At 40.3% G+C, this 21,103-nt stretch overlaps 1 protein-coding gene across 3 annotated transcripts in view; it reads left to right on the top strand.

Annotated features, from left to right (window-relative positions):
• The window catches only part of SLIT3 (slit guidance ligand 3), a 470,081-nt gene that overhangs the window by 282,478 nt on the left and 166,500 nt on the right, over positions 1-21,103 (top strand). For all 3 annotated transcript variants that reach the window (XM_017726544.1, XM_017726545.1, XM_017726546.1), the window contains 3 exons: positions 1,959-2,030; positions 6,367-6,530; positions 20,230-20,371. In XM_017726544.1, the coding sequence (XP_017582033.1) occupies positions 1,959-2,030; positions 6,367-6,530; positions 20,230-20,371 (378 nt within the window). The remainder of the gene's footprint in view (positions 1-1,958; positions 2,031-6,366; positions 6,531-20,229; positions 20,372-21,103) is intronic.

Raw genomic sequence — 21,103 nt, 5'->3', positions numbered from 1 at the left:
TGTTTCCCTCTTCATCTTGTCCTTTAAATTTTTAGTAGACTGCCTTTGAGTGCTTGCATATTGAGAACCTGAATCCACAAACCCAGGAGTTTGTACACCCACTGAGCCCAGTACTTGGCTGTGTGTTTCCTGTCCAATTTTTAATATCTTCAAGTTTTCCAGAGGATCTGGAATGAATACTACACGTTATACTATAAGTTATCATGTGCTGAGACTGGCAGCTCTTATCAGCCTGGTGTGTGAACGTGTGTGACTTGACTGATACAGATCTCTGGCAGCAGATCTCACATGCAGATTCCAGATTTTCAAAACTCTGCTTTTACTGACATAACTCTCTCTGCTCACAGATTTGGGAAGGAAGGGTAATTTTGCTCTGTTGGTGCAGCTTGCTGTCATGGGTATGTCAGCCCCCAAGCTGGCTCCAGATTGCCAGTGCATCCATCTGGTGCAGCAGTGTGCTGGAATACCAGTTCTGATCCTGCTGACAGAGTGCTTGGGTGCTGTCCTGCCAGGATGCAGCACAGCAGCAGCAGCAAAACATGCTGCCAGTGTCAGAGCTGCTCCCACCCTGCTCCTGAGTGTGCCTGTGCAGAGCCAGGGTACCCTGCAACCTCCTGGCTTTGCCAGTGTGTGTGTATGTCTTCCTGTGTACCCAAAACCCAGTCTTAATAGGGTAAAATCTAATTAGCTGTAATCTGCTGACGTTTTAGATGATGGCTCTGCCAAGGGATTTCTAGGCAGAATTGTAAAAATGTTTTTGAATTGGCAGATGATCAAGAAAGAGAGTTAACTCCTGGAAAACTTTTCTAGAGCTTTTGATTAAATGTCTCATGTAAATACATGACATGGGAGCAGCTAAATCGTTCAGGGAAGGATGACACACCATTAGGTTGCTTCAGCAGGTATTTCCTTCAGCACATACATAAACGCACAAAAGCACTGTCTTCTGCCAAAGTGACCCTGTGGAATTCTGTGCTCCAGGTAGAAAGCAGAGGTTGCTCCCTGCCCTGGTGCTCTGGACACCACATGTTTCAAATAGGCGATGGCAGGACTGGCCACGCTGGGGGACAGAGTGGTCACCGGCCCTGTCCATTCTCATGACAAACTGGGCTACTTCTATTTGCAGATTTGGTGCACTTGCAGCATGGCAATTATGCTCTGTTGAAGTGCTTTCCATTTCCTGTGCCATCTTGATAAATTTTATAGCTTCTAATTTGCTGGAGAGTCATTGATATAATTAGGAGCTACACAAATGGGAGCAGTACACTCGGCTGATGGTAATCGAGTCAGTTCATTCTTCCTGAGAAGCTCTAAGGGGGTCCCTCCACTCCAGCTGCTGAGATTATTTTCTCTTCAGGCTCAGCTTTGATAGAACAGCAGCAATCCTTACGTGCCTGCGTCAGGACATGCTTTATTACAGGCTGCTCCACTCCCCATATTTTTCCTAAGGAAAGGGAGGAGAGGGAGCCCATCCGTCCATGTGTTTCCGAGGAGCAATTGGAGCTGTCTGGCCGTGTCAGTGGGCTGTGCTAACAAGCCTGTGAGAGACAACAGCTCTCTTTTGGTCACAGTGAGCCCTTTACATGCTGTGCCCAAGTCTCGTGTCCCCCCACTCAGGTTGCACCAGGTTTTTGAACAAAGAGGCAGCTGAACTGACAGGTCTGGATCTGTTCCAGTAGTTGATAAAAACTCCTGTGCCCCTCGTTACCCAGACATGGCACACAGTGGCCTCCAGCCATCCTTACGCTGCTGTTGGTTGCTTTCCCTGAGCAATATCTTTCACGGTATGTCACTAATTGTCACTGCTATCGGGGAGTGTGTCTTCTTGCTCGAAGCCGGGCACATTTATTACCAAGACTTTTAACGGGTTGTTTCTGTAAATAGTGTGTTGGTGAAGAAATGCAAATAACTGATCAATCTATTATTCTCTTCTCTCCCTTTTTTTTCTCTCCTAACAGTACCCTCAACAATAACAACATCACCCGCATTCCTGTCACCAGCTTCAATCACATGCCAAAGATCAGGACTCTGTGAGTAGGATCTTCTGATATTATAATACAATACTGATGCTATAAGCCAACTTTTTGGCTATTTGTCATCTGTGATAATGTCATTTCAGTCCCTCAGGCTGCCTCAGGGACCTGGGTGGCTTCAGGGCTGGGGAGCCCCTGGTGAGCCTGGGCAGGGTGAAAGGCCCCTGAGAGCCACTGTTCTGGATTTGCCCAGCATTAAGTAAGAGTCAGTTTTATCAAGATTTTGAATTTACCCAGAAAAGAAACTAGCTTTTTTTTTTTCCCCATGGGAAAATCCATAATGTGAAATGTGTTCCAAGCTGGAACATTATCAAGATCCTAAAAACTGTTCAGATGGATCAAATTATTGAATTTTGTAAATATCCTGTGTTTAAATCCCATTTATTCTTTTCAAATTCAAAATACTAATTTCTGAAACAAGGCATTTTTAAAGGATGGGGAAAAAGCATCTTTCCAGATACTTTCTGAAACAAAATGTTACTTATTCTGATGGATTTTTTTTAATAAAAGCTTCTCTTATATCAAATCCATTTGGTTTTGAGCTGGATGCCATTGCACTGGAAAAGCTCTGTTCTTTAGTAGATCAAAATACAAAGACTGTGAAATTAGACTAAGCATTTGTATAATTTAGCCATAGCCTACCAAAACCATTTTCTTTAAGTAAATTATTTCTTTAAATTCCTTTAGGGAATACACGGCTTCAGGAAAAGTCACGTCTAAACAAAGCATCCCTGTTTTTCCTCCAGATTCTCAAACTCATTCAAGATGTATTTAATTTAAAAGGCAAAGAAAGGGAAATAGTAGCTAGCCTGAAAATTTTCTGTGCCACTGAAAAAATGCAATACTTCAAGGATGCTCTGCATGCATGTGTAAATCATATTAAATAAATTAACAGAACTGAAGAAAAATGGCTCTTACTTATGTCAATCTCTGCAAGATAACCTCTGACTTAAATTTACATTCTTCATTAAATGATGACATTATTAGGTCTTTATGTAAGTAATTAAATGGAAATGAGATGTTTGTCTTTAAGAAGAGAATGAATAAAGAAGATAAAGGTGTAGAGTTAAGGTTCCTGGAGCTTTGCCTTTTCTTATTCAGTCACAGTGGTCCAGAAAATTTGCCTGGTTTTTCCAGATTAGCCAGTCTTGTCTGTTAGCAGAGCTCACTGCCTTCAGTGCCTTCTGCCATTTTCCTTTTAGTTTAATTTCAGAGATGGCTTAGTGTATAGCTCCCCGGAGACTTACACTGACTAATCCCCCTCTGCTGTAATTAAGGGGGGAAAAAAAGAAAAAAAAAAAGGGAAGAAAGTCATAAATAGGATTTATAAAGGGAAGCTTTTCTATTGAATTCTGAGAGACACATTTTATAGAACATGAATGCTGACCCACTCTAAAAGGATTTGCTGGAAACTTAATTTACGGTCTATGGATAAAAGGGCAACTTTGGCAAACTTGCATTTGTATTCATTCAGCTGATGTTCTGTAAAGTCGGTTTCATCAATATCTAGTGACAGGTTTCAGTCTCCAAAGACTGCCAAATAACACCCCTAGCAGGTCTATATAGGAATTTGTATAAAGATACTGTTTGGGGGAAGATGTTAATATTCTCTAGGGTTTCTTGTTGGAAATGGATCATGAATGATGTCCTCACAGTTTGGTGACTCCACTGTTTTCTTAAAAAATGGTCATCAGTGTGTCCCCCTTCTCAAATAGTCTCACACTTCGATATGGATTTTTTTGGAAGTTTTTGTAGGAAATCCCTGGTCTGAATGCTCCTTAGGTGGGGACGAGCCCTTTTTCCCATTAGCTGATGCCCAGTGCAGTGTGGACAGTGTGTCCCTGTGTGTCTCTTTCACACTCTGATGAGATCCATTAGCAGGACATTTGGGGATGCTCCTGCTGCTCTGATGGTTCCGTGAATAAACAGCTTTTCTTCATGGCTCTCAAAACAATCTGCCCATTGTAGAATAGAGAACAAAATATAAAAAGTATATTAACCTTGAACATGAGCACTCAGGGGAAAGGAAAAAATGGGTAAAATGCCAGGAAGTTTGAAGCATTTAAAGCATTGAAGAATTATTTACTAAAATCAACTCTTCTGTGCTAAGAATTTTAGTTAACTGTCTTTTCTGTTCTTAAGTTTCATCGATTTTTAGCCTTGATTGGAAGTGACAGGAATTAGTTTTTATTGATCTGTTTTCCTTTGCTTGAAACAGCTTTATTTATAATAAAGCATGTTCCCTCTACCTATTTGCTTAATGGTAAGTGTCCTGTTGTCTCTGCATCTGTCAGTTACTGCTGAGACAGGTAATTACGGTATTTCTTTTAATTTTTTTTATTTAAGGGTAAACTGAAAATGTGCAAAATCACTTCAGTGTTTTTTGTGTTCACAGGGAATTGGTTTATAATGCTTTTGAAGTACTGTGAAAAGTCTTCTTGAGGCTATATTTATTAATATAATTATTAAAAATATATTCTGATAGGCTGCTTTGTTAAGATTCAGAAGGTCTCTAAATGATCTCCTCTCCAAAGCAAACCATGGAGTAGCTGCACAAAAGGACTTTAGAAGATGACAGGGATGGCTCTGCTGAGGCAGAGAGGTGGTGGTTTGCACTACTGAAACCCAGATAAATCAGTTTAGTGAGGTGAAGGAAAAAAACAGCCCAGCTCACAGAACTGGAAAACTCCCTAACCCTAAACCTTTTTTTGATATTGTGCTTTCCTCACTCATGCCTGCATATGGCGGGTGCAGGGAATGGCATGGGATGAGCTCAGTTCCAGAGGGAAAATGCTCCTGCGTATCACTGTTGACTGCTGTGGTGGGAAGGATGAGACTCTGAGGACTTAGCTGAAATGCTGCCTCTCTTAGGTTACAACAAAGTCTTACTTAGGATGATTTCTGGCTAGATGATATTTATGTATTTATTTGTTCTTCAACAAAAAGGCAGATTAATGGTTTGTAATAGCCAAACATTTTACTAGAAATCGAACTTCCTGCAGCTTCAATTAAATAACTTCAGAATCCCTAAACTCAAGGTCTTCTAGCCATCCTTGTCAAACAATTACATTTTCTAGTGCTCCCAGGAGATTAGTGTTTTCCATCTCTACAGGATAAACTCTCAGTTCCAGATTTGTGGTTTTTTAAAATATTTTCTTTATTGTGGCTGTCCACCCCAGACATACAAATCTGGGGACTGTCAGCCTGGGCGCCACTGCTGAGCTGAGCTGCTGCTGTGCTGTAAGGACAGCTCACAGACAGACATTCAATTTCTTTGGAGGATGGACAAGGCTAAATCTGGTGCACACCAAATGTGTGCCTGTAATATTAGTGAATAATGCTTTGTCTAACCACTTCTGACAGGATTTTTAATTTGGTTCATCGTTTCATTTGGTGCAACACTGCAAATGCATGAGTCATTACAGGAATGAAATAATTAATGTCCTGGACTTTTGTTTTGACCTAAAGTTTGGTAGCTATTTAAATCACCAGATTTTTTCCGTGAACCCATCATCATTTTGCAGATGTGATAATGGTTCTGCAAGTCCGTGGTGCCAGGCACGGAGCAGGCTGGGCAGGGAGCTGCCCATGAGTGGATCTATTATGAGCTGAAAATTCCTTGTAGGTCCTTTACACTTGTGTTAAATTACTACAGGAAAAAGAGCATTGAGGAACTGGTTCAGGCAACACAGGAACAGAAATGGTATCAATAGCCTCTGATGTTTTATTTTGCCTGTCTTTTCCCAGAATATTGAGTTGGAAGGGACCCATAAGAGTCATCAAGTCCAAGTCTTCAATGAATGGCCCATAGAGGGATCAGACCCACAACCTTGATGTTATTAACACCATGCTCCAACCAACTGAGCTAATGTGGAGGGGTTCTCTCTCTCCCTCTCTCCACTTCTCCCCAAAGGAGGGAGAAAAGGGAAGAATCACTCATCATCCTGTTCCTCAGCCTGATCCTCATGTTTAGACAAGCCATCCTTTTAATTCACTCAGAGATATCACATTCATGCAGCTCTTTCTGATATGAAATCACAAGCAAAGTGATTATGTGGAGCAATCTTAAATTTTGCATGTTTTTGTCTCTAGAATGGTGGATCACCATTGAACTTAATTCTTCCAAAACATTGTTAATAATAGCACAAATTTATATCTGACCTTTGTATAATACTCCCTGGCAATGAGGACAGTCAAGCCCTGGCTCATCTGTAAGCAAGAACGTGCAGCGATCCCACTGACGCGGCAGCAGAGAGCTCGCGGTTGATCGCTCTCTTTGTGGCTTATGATTAAAAAGCCACCAGTAACTGTGGGTTTGCTGTGTCTTCTGCAGGCGGCTCCACTCCAACTTCCTGCACTGCGACTGCCACCTGGCCTGGCTGTCGGACTGGCTGCGCCAGCGCCGCACCATCGGCCAGTTCACCTTCTGCCTGGCGCCCGTCGGCCTGCGCGGCTTCCTCGTGGCTGAGGTGCAGAAGAAGGACTTTGTCTGCTCTGGTAATGGTGCCAATTACTCGTTTATCTATCAGCTCACAGTCTCATATCGCTGTTCCCATAAAAAAGCCAGAGTGGAAAATGGCTGTGTCGTGTTTGAATGCAAACAACAGCAATCCTGTTTGGTTTTGTCATTCCTAAACTGTATGGGAGGAGATCAAATTGTTGTTTTTTTCAGCTCTGTAAGAATTATTGGATTCCAGTTAACACTTTGGTTCTCAAATTACTTCTTCTACTTTAACTTTGCCAATGATATCAACATAAGAAATCAATTAAGTGTGGATAATTTGGTATTTCTCAAGGGAAGAGCTTTACAGCTGACTGGAATACAAAAGAAAGGAAATAGAAAATGCAAATCTGTTGAGTCTGTTGACAAATGATTGGACTTTAAAACATGAGGAGCAGATTTTATCCCAGGGACTGAAACAGGATTCTTTGGGAGCCAATGCACTTTGCTGTTCTACAAGTTTCCATGCTGATAAATGGGGCTGATAATACTCACAAATCATGTGTCTGTATGTTGGGCCTATTCATCAAGTCTCTGGAACTGCACTTGGCTCTTGAGTGATAGAAATACATTTTCCTAAAAGGAGAACAAAAGAAAAAAAGACAAAAAGTGGAAAAAGAAATCTCTTGAGGTGGGTCAAAAGGAAGGATGTGGTGGAGGAGAGGCATGGCAGTGTGTGTGCTGTGGAAAAAAAGATAGCAGACATAAATTTGGAGGTAGTTTTGCAGCCCCAGTGGTGACACAGGGAGCGTGTTATGGAGATGATGTGAGTCTGAATCTTGATAGACTGTGAGTCTTGTGCTGTTATGTTCTTTTATCTCCCACAGCCTGTGAGCCCTAAAGCTTTATCCTATGGGTACGTGGATTGGCTGATGGAAATACAGTAAAACTGCTCATGCTAGAAATGTTTTAGGAATGCCTTTTTCTGTCATTTCATTTACATGTGTCAAAGTAAGAGAAACAGGTGCACTTAGAGAAGAAAGGTTTGACCCCACTTGACCATGGTTAATTAATGCCCAGCCCTAGAGGTGTGCAGAAGTGTTATGGGCATGTGGAAGATGAAGCTGTGCATAGTGCTCGTTGAGACCTGATATTTGAGAGTGCTGAGCAGCTTCTACACTGTTGTGGAGATGATACCCAGAATATCTGATACGTTATATCAAAAGTTTAACTAAAAAAGAAGTTTAGAAATGTAACAGTCTTGGGAGAGGAAGGATAAAAAGAAGTGGATAAATGAATTAAGCTATTAGCAGAAGCTAATTTTACCAAAGAGGCAACCACAGGGTTTTTTTTCTCATGAAATGAAGTTTTAGATGGAGCATGAGTTCAGCTATTTGGATTTATGATACAGTGAAGTGGAGGAAAATGAGTTGTTTAAGTCAGGAGAAGAGATAATAATTGCTGAATGAGAAATGTAATGTGAGCAGAACTCATTTAAATGTGGTTGTCTGTGCAGACTATGACTTCCAAAAGTGACAAGGTTTTTAACAGTTGCCTGTTGGACCAGGAGGATATAGGTGTTCTCTCAAGATTTGCCTGCTTTTGTAAAAAATATAAAATCATGAAAACTCAAGGAAAGAAATTTTCAGTGAGACAGTCCATCAACTGTATCCCTGTAACTCTCATTTGGGAAATGAAATGAAATGTACTGAAAAAGAAATTCATTTGGAGAGCTCATTTTAGTGGCGAATTGAGCTGGGAACTCGGCTTAGTACATGCTAGTTCGACAAAAACCTACATGGACAGCTAGTTTAAAGAGGATATAAATCTTCCCTTCTCCTCATTATAGTTCTTATACCTGATTTTACAGCATAATTTGTTAATGTGTGACTATGAAGTCAAACTAGGACAGGCAGTGAAGAGTGAACTGGACTCGTCCCTCTGCAAAGGAATTTTATAGAAGTTAAGGTTATATGAATTACTGTAACCAGCCTTGAGCTGGCAAGGAGAGACATCTTTGCATTCCAGTTATGAAGAGCTGAAATATAAAGTGGTGAACTGCTCTATTGAAGCATAGGCTCAGAATCTTAAGCACTTGTGTTTTCATGGCAGTGGAAATATCATAACAACAAAAAAACCATCAGCTTTTCCCACTGTGAAATGGGCTTCATCAGAGCATTCCAGTTCAAAACTGGTGCTGCTGGATGCTTCAGAGGAGAAACAGTAGAATCCTAATTTGGGGAAAGAAGAAACACAACATTGAAAAACTGACTTCCCTTTATTCTTTGAGCCCTTTGCAAAAATAGTGATGTTTTATAATTTTATGACAAATGTGTCTTTGAAAACAGATTTTGAATGCTACATACCAAGTTGGAAAAGAACTGAAACAATGACAGAGAAGTGCCATAAATAGAACCCAAATTTCTGGATTCCCTCTAGACATGTCCTGTACCGTGGTGTTTATAAGCATTAGGTGCAAAGTCTCTCCAGATAACGTTGCTGAAGTCAGAGTTATGTGTTAGGGGTATATCTAGGAGTATATCTAGGTAACTGAGTCATACCTGTCAGTCTTTCAAAAATGTTGTTCAGCTTGTTCATACAAATTATAAAAAAGCCGATTCAAATGGAGGTTGTAGGTCACCTGTGAGCAGTGGAGAAGCTATTCCAGGTTTCCCTTGTTTGAGCATTTGGCTCAGAGCTGGAGGTGAAGGTGCAGGATTCAACAGTGCACAGTTGCCTGGAGATAGGTTTGGAAATATGTCTGGTTGGAGCTGTGTTACTGAGGAGAAGGGGAAAGGTCAGGGCAGAACTGAGGGGAGCTGGGACTGCACCACTGGAGGAGAGTGCCAGGTACTGCTGGTCACCCACCAGGGCCTTCTGGCTGGCTCCTTCAGCAAGCTGTCCCCTCCTCGTAGGAGAGTCTCTCCTCCAGAGCCACCCCTGATGGAGCAGCCTGCCTGGGCCTTTGCCTTCGAGGCCATCTGTTCCTGGAGAAATCTCCAAACAGACTCTTCCTCCTGAGCAGTTGGTTATGGAGCTCTGGGATGCCTTTGGTGAGACAGTTTCCTACAAGGTAGCATGTGTAGAAGGGCAAATTTTGTGGCACCAGAGGATGAGCCCCTTCTTGATGCGCTGCACAAAGATATCTGGGGGTATTTCACAGGGATAAGGGGTGTGTTTCACATGGGTGGGGGTGTATTTCTCATGGATAGCAGGGTGTATTTCACATGGATAAGGGGTGTATTTCACACGGATAAGGGGTGTATTTCTCATGGATAGCAGGGTGTATTTCACATGGATAAGGGGTGTATTTCACACGGATAAGGGGTGTATTTCACATGGATAAGGGGTGTAATTCACATAGGTAGCAGGATGTATTTCTCCTCTCTCCACCACAGCTTTGCCATTCACTGCCAAGCTGCTGTGATGAGAAAACAGTGCACTAACCAAAGACAGTGTCAGTTGAAATACTACCTGTATCCTGGTCTTTGGGAGATGTTTATTTTTATATTCCCTTAGGTAGCAGAGAAGCATCTGGGGGTGCTGGCTTATGCTCAGTACCTCTTAGAGCTTTCCAGTCTTTGCCTGGATCACACCCAGCTTCCTTCCTATGCTCAGATGTTTCACTGTTGGACTGGATTCTCCTTTTCTGTCTGTCTCTCTCAAACACATTCTCTCCCTCTCTCTGCCTATTTGTCTGTCTCTTGTCCTCCTCTGACCTCCTTATGATAGTAATTTTATTTCATTTTCCTCTCATATAAGTTTTATTATGGCTCTTTGATTTTTTTCTTCTACCCTCTCCTTACTTATTGAAGTTGAAATTAGTTTACATATTGATCAGTTATGTCAAGTTCTAATATCTTTTCTCACTTGCAACAGCACGGCTATGAAGCTTTGCAAACAAAGCACTGGGTCCATGAAGTTATGCCATCAGCAGCACCTTGGTCTTTTCAGGGCTCTCTATGCAGAACCCCCTGACCCCGTTTGGACTTTTTTTGCAGTGATGAATCATTCTGGTTTTCCTAAGTATATACATGAGAGGATACCTGTGCATCTAAACAGGAGCATTGTGTCTCGTACCGTGATCTGTAGCATACTGCAGCTGCTGTCCAGATTTATTCTAGATTTGGCCAGTAGTTTGATGTGTTCTACAGTGGACATCATTTGCACTGGAGTATGAAGATTGAGTAAGACTTCTTAGGCTAGACCAGAGACTGATATTTCTAAGAGTTGATGAAATGTCTAAGTCTAAAATGTGTGATTTGTAGTACTTTTCCAAGATAGCTTTCTTTAATAATGAAACATGCATTGTAGAGAGGGAAGGTGGATCCACACAATGTTCTCTTTTTATATTAGAAACCATTTTCTTTCATTCTTGACCCTTAGTTCCCATTCTGAGAGTCGCAAAGAATGTGAAGAAAATCAAGATGCATAATTTGGACTATATAAGTCAAAATTCAGTCTGAAATTAACTAGAGAGAAATTATTACCATAGCCAAGTGTTTTCTAGCTAAGTAAACTGATACTGATTTTGAGAAAACACTGGATTGATCCAAATCTTGGTTGAAGATCTAGTGTGGTGAGACTGCAGCTGAGGTATAATAAAGTGGAAAAATAAGTTAGGTTCCTGCTGCTTCATGCAGACTGGAAGCCCTAATAGGGAAGCAGATTTATTTGTTTGGGTGAGGTCAAACAGTCTTCAAACATAGCTGTTACTCTGGCCAGACCACGGAACTCAGGAGATTGTCATTGCTCCTAATAACTTCATAGCACGTTGCTGAGGAGACAACCAACAATGAGTAGCTAATAAAACAGCACTCTTCAGGCTTAGCATCTTAATGAAAGCATTCAGGAGATGCCAAAGGAAAAGTGCGTGGGGAGGGGAACTCCCCCCGTCTGCTCCTGTTTAAAGCACCCTGCGGCCGTGTGTGTGCACAGGCAGCAGTGGGACAGGAGGATACAGCAGTGGGACGGGGGACTGGGGCTCCTGGAAGCTCAAAGAGGGGCAAGGAGTGTTTGCTGATGCTGCAGGTTTGGCTGGTACCGGGCAGCGGCTCCTGAGGAGGGTTCCTCTCCCTGCAGTCCATCCCCCGTTCATGCAGATGAGCTGCTAATGGCCCTCGTTTTTAAAGAGCTGGATAAGCAAACTGGGAGCAGGAGGAGACCTTTTCCTGTGTGTGTGAATGGTCATTTTGTGCCTTGTGGGACATCCTCATTGTACAGCTGTTTCATTGCTTTTAGAAGGGAGCTTAACCACTTCATCTAACTGTGACCCCTTTCCAAAACAGTGACCTGTGAGTCACCTTAGATGGGGCAACTCTTTTCTCACTGTTCTTGCTTTTTGTGACCATCCATAGACCCAGTAAGTGCTCTTAAAATGGAATCTAGGCAGGCTTTGAAGTGTGTATGACTTATAAAGCCTTTTGGTAAAAATTGCAGTTTAAATTTGATCTTGGGGAATTTTTGTGAAACGCTGAATGGAATTTTTATGTCCTGTTACAGTTTGCTACCACAAACTAACATTTACCTTTAGTCTGAAGAAACATTTCAATACTGTGCGTTTGTTAGCTGCTCCTCAAATGAAATTGTATAGGAAACTTGGAGAGATACTAATCACTATTTATCAGTTTGTTTGTTTTCAGTTCCCATTAAGTTTCTTATTACAAATCTAAATTTACTCTTGTGCTAGCAGTGATGATGTTTCATACTGTAGGAATTTACTTCTTGACTTGCTTAGTATGTAAGATGCCACATATGGTGTTTTTCATTCGGGGGACCACCTTGTGAATCTGAAGGATAAATATGTATTTATTACAGCACTTAATATTTCCTTAAAGACCAAAGCTGAAAATTGGCTTTTAATTACAGTAAATTTAGTTTTATTACTGAAAATGATGTCTTACCTTTCAGTATAATTAGCCTTTTTTTCTGGAACTCTCTTTTCCCCAGAGCAGTATGTACAGCACTTTAATGCTTATTTAATGATGGCAGGTTAGGGTATAATTATTCAGCCATTGAGCTTTTGAACTGTTGCTCTAAAAATAATAACATGATTAGTTTTTATGTTAATGTCCAAAGCTAGTGGTTTGTTTTGTTACTACTTGTGTTGCTAGTATTTTGGTAGAGAAAAAAAATGCTTCATGGCAGTACCACAGCTGTGCTTGGAGCTGTTTCACAGAGAGCAGTTGTGGTACATACAGAAGAACAGGGTTGAATTTGAGAATGTGGACAAGCCTTTGCATGGCATCTGTAGACTTTTTCTGTTTAATACATGTATGTGATTGGCAACTCATTTATGAATACACAGTTAGTAAGAGTAATGAAAGTAAGCACAGAGCTGCTTATAAAATAACTGCAGAATTCCAGAAATTAATAGGGGACAATTGCAAAGTTGCATATAAATCAACACCAGGTTTGTGTGAATTTCTGCTTTATTGATAATGAAATCAGTGATTTTATATAGTGGCATTACACCTGTGGTGGGTTGGCTGCTCACACTCCCCCTCCTCACAGCACTGGGGTGAAACCAGGATCTGCTCCAACACCTTTTTCCCCATCTCATTCTCTGACTTTGCTGCTCCCAGGGCTGTTTCTCACAGCGTTTTCCTGGCTCCCTGCTGCTTGGCACCTCTCTGCTCTTTCTCAGGTGCACTCTGACAGAGGCACCAGGAGATGCATGGGCAGGCTCAGCTGTGGAGCCCAATGGAAGCAGCCAGAACTGCCCTGGCCTCTTCTCACAGCAGCTTCCCTGGCAGAGCTGGGCACCAACACCCCACAGCGAAACTGAAGGGATCTCCTGGCTCATTGAATTTACCCCTTGGAATGGCAGACAAACATGTTTAGCTCCAAAGATCTGTAAGAATTTTATTCTATAATTTCCAGACACCTTAAAGAGCTTGAATATACCAGGGGCCTCTTGCAAAAGACAAGAGGCAGCTACCCCAGGCTGTCCCAGGAAAGGTCTTTATTTTCCCTGCCTTCCTTAGCATGTTCCAAATGCCAAGGAGTCTGCCCCATGGAATCCCAGGGCAGCCCAGGGAAGAGGATGGTGCCTCACTCTTCAGTTCTTGCCCACTGACCTGGAAAAAAGCATTTCCTCACTCCAGATCTGTCCATGGGGAAGCTCATGACCAGACTGGAGCCCTTGGATGTCATTATGAGGAGACATGTCCCACTGTGCCTGCCATTTCTGAATAGCTCTGTCAATCTGTAATGCTTCTGACTGGAGGGAATCCCATCCTCCTCCTCCTCCTCCTCCTGAAGAGAGCAGCTTTTGTGCTGAGGCAGGGACAGCCCCGTGCTTGGTGCAGCAGGATGCAGATAAGGGCAGAAGCGAAGAAAAACGTGCACGCAGACAAAATCATGTAGTATTTAAAACTCCTTTTTTCAAATAGCAGTAAATCAAAGCCCAAGGACTGAGTAATCTTAAACTCTTTCTATTCCTTCCATAACTTTATCAAACTTCATGGAACAGTCCATGGTGGATCACCTGTTTAGAACTACGATTCCTTCACAGGCTTACAATTGATCATGGCCATTATCTATCTTTTAACCTTGTACAGGTGGCATCTTTCCACTTAAATAATTTATGTTCCTCTTCATTTTTATGCTTGAATATATTTATAAGTTCGCTGTATTATTTCTGGACCTATTTTTAAATGTCATTTCACGTGCACCTTCAAGAGTGCTGATACAAATTGTGGAATTGGCATTAATGAGATGACTGTGCATGGACACCATTTGAGCTGCAGAAGCACTCCATCTTTTAAGACTCTCTATTAGAATTTTTTTAGTCCTTGGAAGAGCAGGCAGTGTCCAAACCCAGAGAACCAAATGCACACTAGCAGCCTTCCTTCTGGTGCAGTAGTTGGAAAGTTAAGTTCTACCTGCTTTAAGGTGAACATGCCTGTGTTGACAGGGCTGGATATGGACCTTGAAAGAAAAGCTCAGAGTGGGCACAGGGCATAAGAGATAATCTGGCCTCCTTTGGAAGGCTTAGGTGGAATAAATTTCCCTGAGAGAAAAACACTTTATCATAGTTTTGTAGACTTCAGTTGTCTCACAGTTTCTGTTTTATTAATCCTTCCAAATTCACCCATTCAACCTCGGTTGTTACGGTTGAGGCTGCTTCTTTGTTCTACTTTGTTCATTTTTCTTAGTAGTATTCCATATAATTGTGGTGCTATTATTGTTAATTCAATAATTGCAATATTAGTGCTTTTAGGATAAGACAGTGTGAAGTAAGGTCTGATTTTCAGTGATGTTGTTTTACTGATAGGTTTTGAAACATGCTCAGTAGGATTTTGTAGAATAAAGTAGGCTTCATTCATTAAGCCAGACCTTCCTTTTGGTGTAGATGGGTATTTCCAGTTTTATTCCTTGATATTTATTTGTAAACTGATTAGTGTTGACTTTTGCCTACAGAACTGTTGTGCTTATGTGCCATGAATTTTTAATAGATAAATTTACTGTTTGGGAACGTTCGGCAAAGCAGAAAAGAGAACTTGAATCAAATAATGAATATTCATGACTGGCAAGTTTTTGCATACCATGAACTCAATGGTATTAACATCAATTAGGGGCTTAAGTTACTAATCAGAAATCTTAAAGCTCTTCTCAGCAAATAGCTGTTGAACAACCATAGATGGAAATATTTGCTCAAACCATTTGCTGCACATTTGTGTAGGATCAACAAATTCGTAAAATTTTGTCCATTACTGGAATATTTGCCCTCAATAAGAAATGGTAACTTTGCATTTGGTCAGTTGTGGTTCCCTTGCCCATATCTCTCTGTGGGACTCTGTGCTCAAATGTCCCTTTAAACTGGGATGCAGACATCAGTCAGGAGCAACACATCTGCTTTAGGTGTTGTAGAATAAATTAGTTCATATCATAACTTAGAATAAATTAGCTCATATAGCACTGGGAATCTAGTGCAAACTATGGCTCATGGAGTAGTAATTGATTTCAGATATTCCAGCATTGTCAGAACTTCCAATGGGTTGTTTAATTACACCCCAAAAGGTTATACTATATCTATGGATCTGCAATACTTGTAGTGTTTTGTTTATTGATCAATAATTTCATGTCTGATATACTTTAAAAGATGTAAAGTCAGCACAGGTTTTTAACCAGTAAGTCCTGTCAGATTTATCTTAAAACCCATTAACATGTTTTACAAATAACTAACGTTTTGCTGGTGGAAAGGAGCTGCTGCAGAGGTGATTGGATAGGTGAGGAGGTAATAAAACACACTGCTTAGTGTGCTGTAATTGGGTGTCAGTGCAAATGAGATTATTTAGTTTATTTAGTAATTGCAGAATTTATTTTAGATGCCTGGGACATTTAAACTGTTCATTTATACACCATAATAATTCTATTCTAATTGTAATATTAGTCTGTTTGCTGCTTTTAAAAGAGAGCCAATGAGAGACTTATTTGAAAAAAGCATTTGATTTCTTTGTAAACTTCTGGGTCCTAAGTCTCCCCTCTCTTTCCTCTTTTCTTCTAACACATAGTCTAAGACTGTAAATTAAAGTGGTGCCAAATATTAACTACAATAATTATTGACACTGTTGTTCCACTGCATCAGGCAAAAAATGCATAGTAATTTTTGTTAATCATGCTCCTATAGTGGTTTCCACATTTTGTTAGCATTTTTCTTTCAGCAAAATGTATGACTGAGTTGATGATTTTTATCTCAGAGAAAAATATAATTAACATGATGAACTAGGGCTGCTGTGTATTATAAAAGATCTGAAATGGTGAAATGACAGATTGTGAGAACAACTTCAGAAGGGGAATAATATAAATGCAGCTGATTTGTCCATGGTCATTTCCTTTTGCTGCATCCACGCCGTAAGGAGTTTACTGCACTTGTGAAGGACACAAAGAGAAATCTTGAAATATTTTTGCCTTTCCCATGTCTTTTCTTTTGAAGAACTATTGTCAGCAAAAGGAAAATTCATTTTTATGTTTCAAATATCCTTCTTTAGAGGCTGTGTTGCGTCAGGGCCCTTGATCATCTGTATGCCTATACTCTGCAAACCTATGAAAGTCCTACCCAAATTTTAATAACTTTATATTCCATAGCCTACTTAGACTTGTTTTCTTGACCAGTCTTTAACAGCTCTTCACAACAATACAAACATTAAACTAATTAAATTCCCTTGGATTTTTTGGTGTTCTAATTCTATAGATCTGCTAACAATAGATCCTCATTGAAGTGGGGCCATTAATTCCAAATCAGATTTGAAATTCTGTTTCTAATGTTATTCAAGAAACATTTACCTTAACAGATGATTGTTTGTGTGAGAGCTGATGGAATATGTGCTAGATGCCTGTTGAGGGTGCATGTGCAATACAGTATTTTGTTCTTTGCCAAGGAAACACATAAGCAAAAGCATTTCACTATAGTAATAGCAATTTATACACAAAGTCTTTTCATCATTAAAGTTCTCAGAAATCTACAGTCTAGATCTCCTTTTGCTCATGAAGAAGAAAGAAGTGTGCTCGTGGTGGTTGGGGATGTGGTTTAGTGCTGGAAGTGCTGGGTTTATGGCTGGACTCAGTGGTCTTAGAGGTCTTTTCCAGCCTTATTGATTCCCTGATTCTACTGCTGCTGCCCGCTTTTTGTTCCACAAAGATTTGTTTCTGTTTTTTCTCTCTTTTCAGACTGCTTTATCCAATCCCCCCTTGCATGCCCTGTCTTTCACAGCACTCTGCAGTGCTGTGTCACACAAACTGGGGAGGTGCTGAGCTGAGCTCCACTGAACCTTCTGCTGTTGATTTAGATACAGTGGTGTCAGCAATGACTCTTAGAGCTCCAACTGGCAACACATCAGCTTTTTTCATGCTGTGCCCTAACAAAAAGGGAGTGTATTACTGCTTCTCCAACCCCTAGTGATATGTTGTGGTGCTATAACTGTGCAAAATGCATTTTTCCCCTGCTACAAAGCCTCTTCAGAAAGCACATCAGACGTGGAGATGAAAACAGTTGTATGGAAGATATGGCCTTGTTACCAACTTCTTACCTCCCAGAGAAGAAATTTTTCTGAATTTTCTTCCTAATTTGATAATTTCTTCCTATCCCTAAAAGCTTGCAATAGCTCGTTTGCACTTGCTTGTCCTTCATTTTGCTTATGGCCATTGTACCACAAGGCGGGCAGACAAAGAGAAAAGGTAAAACTTAGTGATCAGATCCAAGAACAAACCTCTTGTTGTCACACAAACACAACAGAGGACTGTGTGCATTTTGAGGCAATATAAACTACTTTTGGAACTAGTCACAGTTAAAATCTTACAGAAACCTTAGACTCTGTGAAAGACAAAGCTGGCAGTGCTGCTGTGCAGCATGTCTGTCAATTATGCAGGAATTCTATTAACTGACAACGGTGGCACGTGTGCCCTGCATTTCTATGGCCAGAAAGCAAACCCAAGAGAGCTGCTTGTCCTGCCTGTTATACATGTACATGTTTAATTAGTGAAGTTGTTTTTTCTTGTTTAGTTCAAATAGCTACCACTTAACTACTGTATGAAATGCATGGTCACGTGTTCAGACTGTGTTAAGACAATAATAATATCTTGAAACTGGAACAAGTCAAAGTTCAGGTTGCCTGATAAATATGAATTTGTTTCCTTGGACCATGTGCATATGGATTTAGATTTTAATTACATTGTTGAATTCTTTTTACAGTAGTTTTTAGCCCAGATAATTCTTCTCTGTCTTGAGATGAAAAACTGTTGATGGAAAACTCCTTACCTGCAGCTGTCAAGGTGGTTGGAAAGTGGACTGTAAATGAGACAGGGTATTTTAGCAAAGAGAAAGGATCATTAGGATCATCTCATGATGAAAGCAGCTGCCCACTCACATAAAGAATGTATTTGACTCCTGCCCATGCCACAAATTTCCTAAGAGATCCTTTCATTTCCAGACAGTCGCTACCTCTTAAAATCTAATTTCTGAATGTCTGGATTGGAGCTCTGAGGTCTGGTCTGCCAACTCACAGCTCTGATTAACATCAATGAAAGCTATGTTTAAAACACAGAGCTGTGAAATCCACAGTTTTCTTCTGGTGTCCTGACAAAAAGTCAGGTGATGACCCAATAAAAATATTTCAAATCCAGTATTTGAATTTGGCAATGTTTTGCCCACAGTTGAAATGGTGATCTTATCCTGAAACTAGACATTGTATTTTAATATAAGGCAGTTCTGTCAGCCCTGGTTACAAAATAATATTTAAATGACAGTGTGCTTGAACTTAAGGAAACTCAGACAAATTGAAAATAATTCTCATCAGAATGCAACACCTTTCTCGCAGAAGGAATGATTTCACAGGAATTGTGTTTTGCTTTCCAGGAGGGCTCCCTCTGCAAGTGTAAAGTCACCTGCAGAAGTTTTCAGCTGATGTCCTTTGAAGCTATATCTGCCTTTGAAAATAATGACACTTAGAGATGCCACAGAAGTCTCTCCAATATTGACTTTTCTGTGCTGTTTACAAGGCTGTGAAAGCAGGGACGTGTAGCTTTCTATATAAGCTCACACAGCTGTGTAGAGTTAAGGGCCAAGCCGAGCAGGTATGGAGGCATTAATCAAGAGAGGAAATTTAAAGGAATGTTGCATTTTTATCACATTTTTAATTGTCCCAATGTACATTGGATTGCAAGTTGATGCTTTTTTTTTTTTTTTTTGTCACCTGTAGTTAGAATTCATGAAAGTATCTGTCATGGTCTTTTCCAAGACAAACCCAAGAATGTACAGCTTTGTGTATGGTTTTTCCAAGTTTTTGTATGTATTTGTATTTTGACAACTACGATGTTTTTATTTTTCCACCTTTTGGGTGGCCAATCTTTTACGATTTTCACTTCTTACCTGCACAAGCCTTCACACATGAAGATACTCGAGGCTTCTTGTGTTTCATGTACTTTGGAAATACGACTCACTATAAATAAACCAATAACTGCTACATCTTGATAACCTCAATTAGCATAGCAAACCCATTTTACCTATGGCTAAATGTATGCATATATCAAAACTTGAAATGTAGGAATCATAACCATTTGAGTAAAATTGACATAATTGCTACAGTTTCAAAAAAATGTAATGACACATAATTGAGCCTGAATCTAATGAATTGACTAGAATTTGTGTAGAGCAATGTCCTCATGCTACACCTTTGCTCTGTGAGTAGCTTTGTTTCTTTGTGTCTAGCTTAAGCAAGGGTTTGAAGGTTTGAACTCACGTTTTTCTAAATTCTTTTTATGTTTCCATTAACTACATTGTCTAATCTTGAAAAAACTAGTTTTATATTCCCAGTCTTCACGCCATAACAGTTTACCTCATTTCAAAAACATAAGTCGTCGCTGCTGACAGTCTCTCAATGTGTAAAAGTACTCAAAAAGTGTTTGTGTAGTGGAAACTTCTAGGCAAAGATAACTTTTGGAAATACTACTTGAGCCTAAAGCTTAATTTAAAAATCTTTGAATGAATTGATATGGGTGATCATGAAGGAGGCCAGGGAAGTGTTCATGAGGGAAGGAGATTGATAGAGTGGAGACTGAGGAGGAATAAGAACACAGTAATCTTTTACATGTTTTCTTTGCAGTTGATTTGTAGAATATTATATTCACTTACAAATAAATTATTACTTTATATATAGTAAGAGGATCTGCAAAACTCAGAGCCTGATGTATTCTGTTGTTAAAATCTCAGCCAATCATTTTTTAAAACCATTTAATGTGTTCCTTGTGTCTCAGGTTCCCAGTCCGAGCCCCCGTCGTGCAGCGCCAGTTCCATCACTTGCCCTTCTGCCTGCACCTGCAGCAACAATGTCGTGGATTGTCGGGGAAGGGGCTTAACAGAGATCCCAGCCAACCTCCCAGAGGACATTTGGGAAATGTAAGTGCCAGTCTAATGCACAAATCTTTTCCATGTCTCTCCATTTTTTATTCCATCATGGCCCCCTGCGTGGAAGAAAGGCAGGTGTTTTAAAAACTGTTCTAGGTAGTTATCAGGTGTATTGTAGTTGTCCTCTTTGATTTGTTCTTGTGCTCTAAGGGCTCAAACCATTTTTAAATGTAAATTAAGATAGTTCGGTACTGCCCTACCTGAAAGCAAGATAAAGTTCCTGGTGCCTTAAGTTCAGATTGTGTTTACATTTCACAAATGGAATTGCAGTTCTGTACTCAGTAAATGAAAATACACAATCCTCTTTTATTTCTAGTCAGTGATTTCCCCATGAGATGGAGGGACATCTTTTTACCTTGGCAGGATGCATTTATAATGAATCAGAACATCAGAGCTCATTGTCCCTGCTGATTTTACCTTCTGTTTCTTGCCTTCCACATTGTTATTTCCAATTCTTTAACAGTTTTGTGACTTGTGTTGTGAAATCAGATGCTGGTTTTACAGACTTGTTTGCCTTTACTACCTTTAGGAATTGTAACCATCTATTTCTGTGTCCATGACTTCATACTACTGTGGTCCTGAAATACTGTTACATTAAACCATTTTGCTTGTGGTTAGTCCACAGGGAATGCAGATCAATTCTTTTCCTATTTAGGTTCTTGTCATACAGCGTTTTCTGACATCCAGCCAGCTTTTGCAGCCTACACAACATAAATTCAAATA

The sequence above is a fragment of the Corvus brachyrhynchos genome, unplaced genomic scaffold, assembly GCF_000691975.1.
Source record: "Corvus brachyrhynchos isolate BGI_N302 unplaced genomic scaffold, ASM69197v1 scaffold262, whole genome shotgun sequence".
Lineage (NCBI taxonomy): Eukaryota > Metazoa > Chordata > Aves > Passeriformes > Corvidae > Corvus > Corvus brachyrhynchos.
The sequence above is the reverse complement of the archived record's forward strand: the minus strand, read 5'-3'. Positions and strand labels throughout refer to the sequence as shown.